The sequence below is a fragment of the Daphnia pulex genome, chromosome 7 (genome assembly GCF_021134715.1).
Source record: "Daphnia pulex isolate KAP4 chromosome 7, ASM2113471v1".
NCBI classification, from domain to species: Eukaryota; Metazoa; Arthropoda; class Branchiopoda; order Diplostraca; family Daphniidae; genus Daphnia; species Daphnia pulex.
The window spans coordinates 4,814,714-4,826,737 of NC_060023.1; the positions used below are offsets into that span (position 1 = coordinate 4,814,714).

At 37.9% G+C, this 12,024-nt stretch overlaps 1 protein-coding gene across 1 annotated transcript; it reads right to left on the reverse strand.

The window, feature by feature from the left end:
* Window positions 1-199: 199 nt before the first annotated feature.
* On the reverse strand, window positions 200-4,168 carry LOC124198888 (protein ROP-like). The gene is made up of 13 exons (XM_046594955.1): window positions 3,805-4,168; window positions 3,316-3,465; window positions 3,104-3,259; window positions 2,938-3,041; window positions 2,721-2,869; window positions 2,551-2,636; window positions 2,363-2,492; window positions 2,197-2,298; window positions 1,925-2,132; window positions 1,546-1,794; window positions 1,293-1,483; window positions 1,067-1,221; window positions 200-980 (listed from the first exon to the last, which is right to left on the reverse strand). The coding sequence occupies exons 1-13, from the start codon at window positions 3,827-3,829 to the stop codon at window positions 913-915; spliced, it is 1,773 nt and encodes a 590-aa protein (XP_046450911.1). The 5' UTR covers window positions 3,830-4,168; the 3' UTR covers window positions 200-912.
* Window positions 4,169-12,024: the final 7,856 nt, after the last annotated feature.

Consider the following 12,024-nt stretch of genomic DNA (forward strand, 5'->3'; position numbering starts at 1 on the left):
TGCTGAATCGTTAGACAGTCGTGGTCGTGAAAATTAGTCGTGAAATTTAGAATTAAGAAAAAAGTGAAGCTACCTTTGTAGTAAAATGACGAAAGACTAGGATTAATTCAAATTCGATGGTGTAAAATCGTGAAATTAATGTCAGCTTTACTTTCTTCATTGGCAAATAATTATAATTTTCTATTGATATTGACTCTTGTGGACTTTCGAAAGCACGTTGTATTTTTGTTTGACTCATTTAAACAACAACCGATGAACCAAGACTAATAAAATAAGTAAACAAATCTACCAGCGACTGGGAGGTTCGTTTTCTTGCACGACTCCCTTAGTACCTACTTCTCAACGCCTCTCAACAAGCACTAGGGGGTTTAAACAAACACGAATTGATGGAATGTATGTGAATAATAATGTTTCAAACAACAATTACGCCAAAATGTGAGATTAGAGGAAGCGACTTTAGGTAGGGATCGATGTCGACTAGTTACCATACAGAAAAACATCCGCACTTTGCAGTCAGGACGCCATTCTATGATAGCACATTTTGCCAAAGATTAATAAACAGACTGCAACCATACCTAATGAATGATCAGCAAAACAGCTCGAAATGCCATAATACTCAAACTACTGTAAGCTATTAAGCTCAGATGATAGTGATACAATAATTCAAATGCTAATATTTGAAGTTTAACAATATTAAGAATAAGAAAGAAAGATAATCAAATTTAGAAAAAAACTGGTAGAAATAAAGTGCCGCAACACGAACAAGGATCTGTTGAATACGGATGTTAAGACAACAATCGAGCATCATAAAGGAAGGCTACCAAACATAAATTTTAAATAACGTGTGACGAATTTTTGCTTCCACGAGACGATCGGATTACTACGCGACTTTTTCCTTTCCTTCGTTTACGTTCAATTGCCGTTACTTAGTTCCTTTAGGTCGTTAAGAAAGCCTTCGGGAGTCAAAATGTGAGTAGAACCTGTCGCAATTATTCAGAATAAAAGTCATTCAGGACAAGGTCATGGTAGGTCTATGTAATAATAATGTCATGAGAGCGATTCTTACCGACTATGACCTCCCAATTCTTAACGGCATTTGTTACTTCATAAGCCGACCTCATTTCAGAATAGGACGCGCCACCCATTACGAAAATGATAATGCGAGGAACGTTCCTCACGTTTTGCTGGGATTTGTCCTTGTGCCAATGTCCGTAGCGAGCACTAATAACATTAGAATATATATTACAGCTACACGTCTAAGAGATTCTTGATCAAGTCATTTCGTTGATTACCTCGGAGGGGCGTTTCTGGAAACAGGTGCAGCAGGGCGTCCAGCCAGAAATGGGAAATGTCTTTGATCCAATTTGTCTTCGATGGCATCTTCGGCAATGTCTTTCAGGATCGGAGTCCAACGAGACATTTGATAAGTTTGCTCTGTAATGCGTTCTTTGCGAGTAATTTGGTGAATCTTTTTCCGAGTACCCTAGCAAAACAATGTTCGATAATCAGCATTGAAACTACTACGCAAATTGCAGATTTTCTTACATCTACGATAACATTGAGACCCAACAACGCCATATTGATAATGATGCTACGTTCATTAGGTGGGATTTGGGCGTGCTGGATCAATTTCGTAAGATTCTCCTCAGAAATTCCATTCTTGGAAAGAATATAAAGCAGAATTATTCGAATTTTATCGAAATTGCTGACTTTTGTGTCCAAAAGAATTGGCACAATGTTCCTCATATGATCTTTGATTTTTTCTCCTTCCGCATCTGTTCCCATAGCAAGATCCTAAGAGAAATTCAAAATGCTATTACAAACAAAATACTTTCACATCAGGGACACTAAGTTGCAAAATGTTCTTAATTAGACGCACAAAGTTTACTACACTTCCATTAAATTGATTAGAAAAATGAAGTACCTGTTCTACTTTGCAAAGCTTATCAACATTTCCTTGGTAGCATTTCATACAATCCTCTGCAAGATGTAGATGAGTTCCATATTTGGACAACTCTTTTTGGTATTGCGGCATCTTCTTGATCATCTGAGACAAATCTTTCATCGACGATTTGTCAGCTGCTGGCATTCGCTTTGATTCCGTGAACTTTTTCATATTTTTCGTAACATTTCTGTAGGATAATAATATGGCTTTAACAACTACGTTACTGAAATCTCATGAAAAGCAAAAATTACGTCGAGACGACGGCTATGTGTTGATGACGTAATTCGACCCACAAATCATCATTTTCGTCAAGAAGTACTTCCTTCTCGGGTCCACCAACTGTACTTTCGTATCTGTGTCGCAACATAAACAATCAGTAAAAACTTTGCACTGAAAATAATTTTGATTAACACTAACTTGTAAACATCATTTTCAATGGGAAGTAAATCATAAGCCATGGCTTGCAAAGTCAACTCGTGCAGCATCGGAGAAACACAATCGAATCCTCGGTCGAGAATAATTAACTGCGAACGCGCTTTCTCAGGCCCTAAACATTTATATGATAAATAAATAGTTCAATTTAGAAGATAAAGGTGTATCACTACCTTCGCCCATGGTTGGTTCATCGGCTTTATAAGCATCGAGCTTATGTTGAACTAGTTGTGCTAGTTCGGCATTGCGATCATAGTCCCTGAAATTTTATAAACGTATTAGAGCAATACATTCATGGTTGATGTATGAAGAAATTTTTCAAGCTGAGATTCTAAAATCGTACACTCTATAGCGAATAGTTGGGTATTCGCCCAGGGTGGAACATAGGGTTGCAATTTGTTCAGCAGTGCGTTCCATCTCCGCTGTACGACCTTGCGATTTTTGTGGATTAAAGTAGTATTGAAATGCATCACGATTATCCAAAGAAAAGACCTAAAATGGAAATAGCACTATTAAATTTAAGGATTTTCCATGTTAGCTATGACTATATCAGAACTTGCCTGTGACTCATAAGGGAGGAATGCAATGTTAATTTCCTTCAGTGTTTTAATAAACTTGGACACTGGATGCTTGCAAACTTCATTAAATAATTCTTCGGCACAGGCTTAAAAAAATTGGACAATTAGACAACAATGTTCATTCAACTTTGACGATGATAACTATTACCTTCAGTGAAGAAAACATGGGCACACTTGTATTTGGCACGGCTAGGGGAAAGGAAATCATTCATCAATCCCCTTACAGAACTATCACATGGAGTAATAAGATAGATAGCTTCCATGGCAGGCAAAGGCTCCCGCTTTTTGTTTAGATCTTCCACCACTACAATACCAATTTATTAGTTCACAACTTTTACATGAATGGAGCAATGAACTTACATGTGATTCCTTCACTTGCGATTTCATGCATCTTGCAACACGCTGAAACCATTCTCATGGACAGTTGATCTACCAAAAGAATACGCCAGTCTGTCCCTCCTCCAGTTCCTGAAGCCTTCCTATTCGACCGGATGACATCTTGCATTATCTCTGTATGAACAAAACGAAAATAGTTGAATAGAAACTTAAGTTTCTTCACAAAAGAATCCAAACTAGCAGATTCCATGAGACTTAAATGTACCCCCCATGTTCTAAAATCAAGTTTTTGTTACACACATGCAGAGGGATTTTAATATTATCTGAGTGAAAGCTGCGTGACGTCACTCGACTCCCGATCGATAAGTCAAAAAATTATTACTTAAGCAAAAGGAAACGGTCTTTACAGAATAGGTACACATACATGACATTTCTAACAAGATTTGACCATATACACTGATGTTATGTAATTTGCTTAACAAATCTACTGTGATTAAGCTACAGAAAACTTACTTTGTCCGACTGTTGTCTTTAGCATTTTCGTTTTTTTTGTCACTACAGCAAGAAGCCCAACCCGTTATTTCCTCACAAAATACTGCAGGGAATTACGCTCTTCAGAGATAATCCTTTAATGTTATTTGTCACTGTACTTTTTGTTTAATTTAACTGCACAAATCAGCTGCCTTGATTATTATTTCAACAACTCAACGACAGATACACACATAGATCGTGCCACAGTCCCCAAACCAATAAAACCGATGTCTTCTTGATGCCTTAATTCAGCTGATTCAGCGAACTCGTACACAGCAGGCCTTACATAGTAAGATAGGGCGTGGTCGATTTGTTGGTTACATACTAGCGACATTACTAGCGTTACCTACCGGTTATTTACAAAACAAAGTTTGATTTCAATTATTTTCGGATAAATATGATTTTTTTCTTGTAGGAAAAAAAAGAATCTTTCATTTATTATGATAATTTTACCAAATGAAATACATAAACATACAAAATAAATGATCTTTTCTGTTTTCTAAACTGGAGGTCTAGAACCCCCATTAGATGGCGAAACTTGCCGTTCAGATGCCTTTTGTAATTTTTTTAAGGTTTTGTAGCCTTGGAAGTCCTGTATGTATTCAGGATTGCGACTCCTTTGTGTTTATTTGTTCAGACCAGAGCTGGTCTGAACACTCTGATGACTCCTGGTCGCTTCACGGCTGTGTTGGCTTCCCTATCCCGGTTTCAGGGTAAAAGTAAGCCGATTTTCAGAAATTTTAGGGCGGAGCCTGTCAGAATTTGTGAAGTGGAAACGTTAAGAAGAGCCATCTAGGCTCTCAAAAGTAGCTGAGCGTAGTAGCTGACACACTCACTAGAGGCGCTTTTTAAAGTTTCCAAATCGGCTTACTTTTACCCTGAAACCATTTCCACTTCAAAATTTGTTTGTACTTTTTACTACAAACTTGCACTGTCGCCACCAGAGGCATTACAAATTTCAACAAATTTTGAAGTGGAAAACTTTGAGGTATAGGAAAGGGTTCTGTGAGTTGATTTTATTGTAAATCATCATCAGGCCAAAAGTACTTCAGGAAATGTAAAAAAAAATCTATAAAAAATCAGAGGTGTTCCCACTACCTCTAGCTATCTCCACACCAAATTTCAAAGAATTTGGTTAAAAACTGTACTAATTAGAGGACTGCAAAAACAGCGTTTTTGCATATGGTCCTCTCGGGCTTCCAAAGACTTCGGGTAGCTACTGTATTTTATTTTGTTTTTTACATTTTTATGTATTTAACATGTAAAGGTACCCCTCACATTTTTTATTTAATTTTAGAGTAAACCCTTTACCCGTAGGAGACGGCTAAAGTTTTCAAAAATTTGTGGGAGGTGCCTATTTTTAGGGGTAAGTTAGGACACTAGGGTGGGTGGGATGGGACGTTTGCTTTATAAGCCTTAAAATTTGTTAAAAATAAAAAAAAATTGAAATCGTGTTTCCCTATTTCGATTCTATATGTCTGTAAAAAAAAATTATGAATTATAGTGTAAATTGAGATTTACATTTTACGAAAAAAATAGCTTGGCAACGCCCGATTTGAGGGCGGAGCTCCCTGCCTATCTCAACTGCAGTAAAATTTGCTGTCCCAAATTTCCGATAACCTCTCTTTTTTTGAAATGTCCATATTTCCTAAACTAATGGGTCTAAAATTTAATTTTTTTTTAAACGATAAAGAAATGAACAAAGTTTCTTTCCATGTAAATATAGTATGCATTTTTTTGTATTTTTCCTGTAATACCTTTTATGGCGGCGAAAAATTTTTACATCGAAAAGCCGTTTTTTTAAATTTTGTCAATTACTCCTACAGTTATTGACAAAAACACACCGAACTTCAACCCCGATTAGATAATATGTTTTTACATGTCACACTAAAAAATCTTTTAAATTAATTTAATATTTTCTATTTTTCCCCTCGCTTTCCCTCTTGACCCGCAGTCCCGGGATACTCCAGTCTCCCCTAGGCCCTATGACGTTTGATAAGTCCCCAATGATCATAATAAGACAATAATAACAATAAGCGCAGTGCACAAAAACATAGAATAATGTAATATAAATAACCCCTACAGGAAAAATGTGTCGAAGAATAAGATATAATCAAATAAATACCATGTTTTAATATGTTTTTCAAGCTTATTCCAAGCTTTCTGAATTTTGAAATGCTGCACTCCCCTTAGAAGGGAAGTGGCCATCGAGGTTCAACAATCTTCAGTGCACGAGATTTTTCATTTCTTTCAGTTTCATTCGACAGCCACAGCATGGAACCAACCCCATAAGCCATAATATATCAATAGATAACGCATAATTTAATAAGAGAAGATTAACTACGCCTTTCTTTGAATGGAAACCCATAGGGTATCAGTATATTTATTGGTTCTAATAAATTTTCTGGGAAAAGAACCGTGACATTCTTTCACCCGATATTACCAACAACCCATACCCTAACACTAAACCCCAAGCACGCGCGCATTCCTATTAAACAACGCCATTATGGCGGATATAAAGCTGTTAGAACATGCGAGAGTGAGTCCATGTTAAGGAAGAAGCGGACATGGCGTGGCAGAGTCTAGGGTTTGCTACCATGAAAAAGAATTTGAACGCCCTCTAGTAAACTAACAGTGACGGAAAAAGAAACACTACAACACAATTTTTTTTTTGGCCTATGGGCCTTAAACAGGTCGCGCTAGAAATATACTTCGGTTAGTTAATCTTGTGGAATTCATGACTCCTAATTTTATGTTAAGATAGCAAAGCAAACTTTTCAGCTTTCCGAATGGATAGTCGTAAGCCAGTTGAAAACTGTCTTAAATGACGAATAATTCAGGGCCTATTGTTAAGTCGGACTTTTTGCTAAATGCATTCCTTGAGCAATCAGTCTTGAACATGGAAAAATTTCTTTGTAACGTTGTTTCTGCTTGAGAGGTTACACTTAGTACCGGCAGTATTAACTTCAGTTTTCAATGTCAATTAAAAAAAAAATGCACTCTTGTCAATTACCTACCTTGATCAAACACTGTCTGGGTTAAAAAAATATAATCTAGCTTGGCAACGTTGCCTTTGCTGCAACGTATACAAATACGATACGACCCAACCTAGTAAATTTTAGCCCTTCCGAGGCCGGTCCTTAGTTGGCCTAGTTCTAATTGGGACTTTTGGCTAAAGAACTTCTTTGAGCAGTCAGTGTCATACGTGAAAAAGAAATTTCGGTTGGCAACGTTGCATCTGCTTTGTGAGTTTCGCGTTATAGCTGCTCGTATTGGCATATTCTTATTTCGTTCGCCATTTGCAACTTCAGTCACGGGACCCCTGCGGGGGCCCGCGCCCGAAGTTGCCCCGTGTTATTCACCTGCCTTGAGCCTACAGTGTTTGGGGAAAAAAATACAATCTAGCTTGGCAACCTATGCAGCGCGGGCTCCGCTCTTTAGCCCCACTCCCGTGGACTCGAGTCACGCTGGAGGTATCCTCGCTGCATCCGCTCCACGGCCGCTTGCATCGGCAAAGTAAGTGGCAGTTATTTGGGTTTTTTGTTGATAGATTGGTCGTCGTGGCATCATTGTGCGTTTCTGCAAATTTTCTTTTTGACTTACTGTGATTTAATATTTTGTTGCCCCGGGCAACAAAATATTGGTGTTAACAGGCAGGGTGTTAACGGGCAACTTGCCCGTTAACACCCTGCCAGTCATTCTCATCCTACCCGTTACTTAATGGCTGTTGGTCTCATTTTATTATTTAATCTCCTGTTTCTCGAGGAATTCTGACTATACCAACAGTCTCATTGTTTATGCGAACTTTGCAAAAGTGCAATTGCCTCCAGCGGTAAATTTGTAGTGCATAGATGTTCACGCATGGCCACCTTAGGTGTGTTGATGTGACAGCGATCCACAACAGCGTTCCAAGAAGGATCAATCCTACTATAGCCCCTACCGATGCGATAAGCGTCGTAAGTTGTAACGTGTTTTTTCGTGAAAATTTTTATCACGATATTTCGTCAGTACCGAACGTTGACTACACATACCCTAACCCATACACGCCAATGTTCACGATAAATGATGTTGATGGGGGTTGACTTGAACCTCTTCGCTTCACGAATCTAAAGCCATAGCCACTACACCGGCAACTACTTTGGTGGAGCAACCTTTTTGCAAGAGCGCAATGGCCTCCTGCGATATATTTGCAGGATAGAGTGTTTTCAAGCATAGCCTCCGGTGGTAAATTTGCAAGACAGAGGTTTTCACGCATGGAAATGGCAGGACTCTGTAAAAGCACTCAACAGGACTCCGGTAAAATGCAAATAAAAACAAGTGAAAAATTAATTAAACCATATAATCTCAAATTTGTTCTATTTCCTCTAGGTTTCAGGTTCTTCAATCAAATACACAAAATGACCAAATATCAACAAGAATAAAAATCAATATCCAAAAATAAAATAAAAATACAGAACATTCAAACTTAATGTGAAAAAAATTTTCTTTTGCAAAGATTTGAACCATTAACATAGCTGCAAGGGTTGCTGGTTATTTTATACAGTGGGTACCGAAAGTATCCGTACGGCTGAGAGGATCAGTAGGGAAAACGCGTTTTTCAAAACGCTCCCAAAAATAGAATTCTCGGTGGAATTCGATAAAAATTTTTTCAAAGGTTTATATTAGGGCGGGGTATCATGTGATTTTTTTTGGGAATTTTTCGACAACGCGATATGTGGTTTTTATCGCGTTGCGTAAGTATCCGTACGGCCGAGAGGCCTAGTAGGGAATGGGCTTACTTTGGAGGCCTGTCATTCGGTATCTACGTAATATTATAGGGTGGGAAATTTCTTAAAAAAAGAGCTGCATTAGCTCTATGTGTGGTCATAAGATCACATTTTTCAAATTTCATTTATAGTAATGAAATCGAAATTGAAAACACGAATTATAAGTTTTCCGTTTTCTTCCCCTCGATTCCCTATCACCAGTGTTGCCATATCTCAAAATCTCTTTCTTCCCTTGGACGGAAGAGGGAGAAAGAGAAAGGATAAATATTTTTTGATATGGCAACACTGGTGATGGGGAATCGAGGGGAAGAAAACGGAAAACTTATAATTCGTGTTTTCAATTTCGATTTCATTACTATAAATGAAATTTGAAAAATGTGATCTTATGACCACACATAGAGCTAATGCAGCTCTTTTTTTTAAGAAATTTCCCACCCTATAATATTACGTAGATACCGAATGACAGGCCTCCAAAGTAAGCCCATTCCCTACTAGGCATCTTTGCCGTACGGATACTTACGCAACGCGATAAAAACCACATATCGCGTTGTCGAAAAATTCCCAAAAAAAATCACATGATACCCCGCCCTAATATTAAACTTTGAAAAAATTTTAATCGAATTCCACCGAGAATTCTATTTTTGGGAGCGTTTTGAAAAACGCGTTTTCCCTACTGATCCTCTCAGCCGTACGGATACTTTCGGTACCCACTGTATAATGATAATTAAATTAAGTCAATATTTTATATAAATATTCTCTTTGTAATTAAAAATTAGTAAACGGAAGTAAAAACAATTCTTTGTCATGCAAGTTTGCAGATATTTGAGAACACTGGTATAGACCAGGAGCGCCTTTCAAGCCAACGCCTATCTTAAGTTCATTCGAACCGCTAACCATTACACGGAGTGTTATCATTTCTCTTTTAAGTAAAAATGTATTTAACAAAAAAAAGCTCAATATTAATATTTCTACATAACAAATCTTGAAATATAAAAATTTCTCCGGTAAATGCAAATAAAAACAAGTGAAAAATTAATTAAACCATATCATCTCAAATTTATTCTATTTCCTCTATAGTCTGGGAGCTGGGTGACAAAAAAATGACAATGATTTAGCAAAAGGTTTGAGGTTAAAATATGGTTAGGGGGGGGGGGGGTATGACACACACGAAAAGCCACGTCTGTCGACCGTCTGTCGACCGCCGGGGCGTTCAAGCGTGAAGCGATCCCAAAGTCGGCGGGAACAGTAAAAAAATCAACTTTGTTTAGAAAATCTTAACTATATCTTAAAAAATAGAGGGATTTCAACTTTATTTAATTTCCGGCAGACAGACGTCATAATCTGGGGCCTTGGGGCCATCAGACGTCGGTGTGTAACACATTTCACAAAATTTCAGTCAATTTTGAAAATGGCAACGCTGCATCCTAAGCGCAAAATTTTAAAAAAAGATATTTGGGGAAAATATGTGAGTTGTAGTAAACTGTTTTTTAAATAAAATTCTGCATTTTTTTGGTTTGACCGATCATTTTTTGATTATTTGGTTAGTGTTATTGGCAGCTTAATTTTTGGCGGTTCAAATTTCTTCCATATGTAACCCATTTTTTTTCTGCTCCTCTTTCGTCATAGCATAGCGAATGTCACGGGAAACCCTTGACTAACAGACGTTATGGTTTTTCCCCTGTCTTCGCATGGGTTGTTCCCCGCTTATGTGTATGCGCTCTGATGATATCGGAAACAAACGCCAAATCGCCTCTAGTTCTAAGAATGAAGTGTCTCTCATCGGAGCTATCGACCAATACTCGTTATTCTTCTTCGTCCTTTTTGACGATATCTTTTAAGTATATTACTTATTTATACTATACATATAGGCCTACTTGTGTATAGTTTCCCCGTGCTGTTGAAGAGAGACGTGACTCTCTCTGGTTGTCCCGCGGCCAACCACTTGTCCATCCGCATCGAATAAATCGGGCGCTTCACGCTATTGCAGCTGGAGTTGGCGTCGACCAATTTGTCCCGATCGACGAGGACGGCCAACGATATCAACAGTTTTTTTTCTTATTCTCGTCATAAAGACGGAACAGAGAGAGTCTTATATTATAGCACCGCAGGACTATAATAAAAAACTTCCTAATAATTTACCTAAACTTCTTATGTCTTAATGACTCAGCACTCACTTCATTTTGAGAGAGATTCGTCGTTCCGCCCGGAATTTTTCTTTTTTTCTTTCCCATTACAAAACACAATACGGCAGGCCTAAACATCCATTAACCTCCTCGGAATATTGAATCGAAAATGTCCAAGAGATTCTTTTTTTCTGTAATGACTTGTGTGAAGACCTGGCCTACTGCTTGTAGTATAGAGCAATCTACTACGCAGTATCCCAAGGTCAATCTACTACGCCGTACCTCAAGGTCGCTGTACTACGCAGTACCTTGATGGCTTTCTCTATTGCACCATCTCACCTGTTGCCTATGCAACTACATCCGGGATTGCGCCACACTCTGCAGTGATGGTGCAATCCCAACAACCTTGACAACCGCTTATAAAAGCCCGACGCTCTGTTCATCCAGCAGAGTCGTACCCGGCATTGTATTCCAACACATCTGTTAATAAACTGCATTGCAAGAATCTCCTCGTTGTTTTGTTACTTAGACTATTGTGAATCATCACAAATTGGTGAACGTGCCAGTTTGGCTTCGAACATCCGACTTTTCAACAAGCATCGAGGAAGGAGAGAAACACCAAAGCGGTAAGTGAATGACGACTCCTACGTTACCTTCTAAAGATACATCTTATGCTGCTTTAAACGAGTCCCTGATAGGGGAGATAGACTTAGAAGAAGACAGTTACATCAGATCCCTTCCACAAAATATTTTACCTATTAGAGAAAGATTTTTATCGCAGTGGAACGAGTTAATTAAACTTACAAAAGACGTCGCAGATAGGACAGCTACCAGACGAGTGACAAGAAGCGACTTTCTTGCGAAACAGAAAGACATCAAAAGTCAAGTCTATAATTCATTAAAGCAATATACTTACGAATTTTATAAAAAAGAATTAGGGGGACCCCAATATATAACCGGTGAGGCAAAAGAAAAAGTAGTTGACGATATAGCAACATATTTGGTACAGTGAAAGGGAGATTCCGTAGTATATAATCCATTGATTCAAAATATACGAACAGCACACAGTAAAGAAGTCGAATTCAGAAATAAAGCTTTTAAAGTCTTCAAACGTGAATTAATTTTTAAGCAATTGTCTCTAGAAAATTATGCAAATAGCCTTGAAGCACAACTAGAAACCCAAAAAGCGAAAAGTGAGAGAGAAGTCGATAACGTAAGAAGAGATTTGTCTAAGAAATTGACAGATTGTCTTGTCGATAATACTCGATTAACAGCAGAAGTAGAAAATCTACAACTTTCCAATGATAAACAAG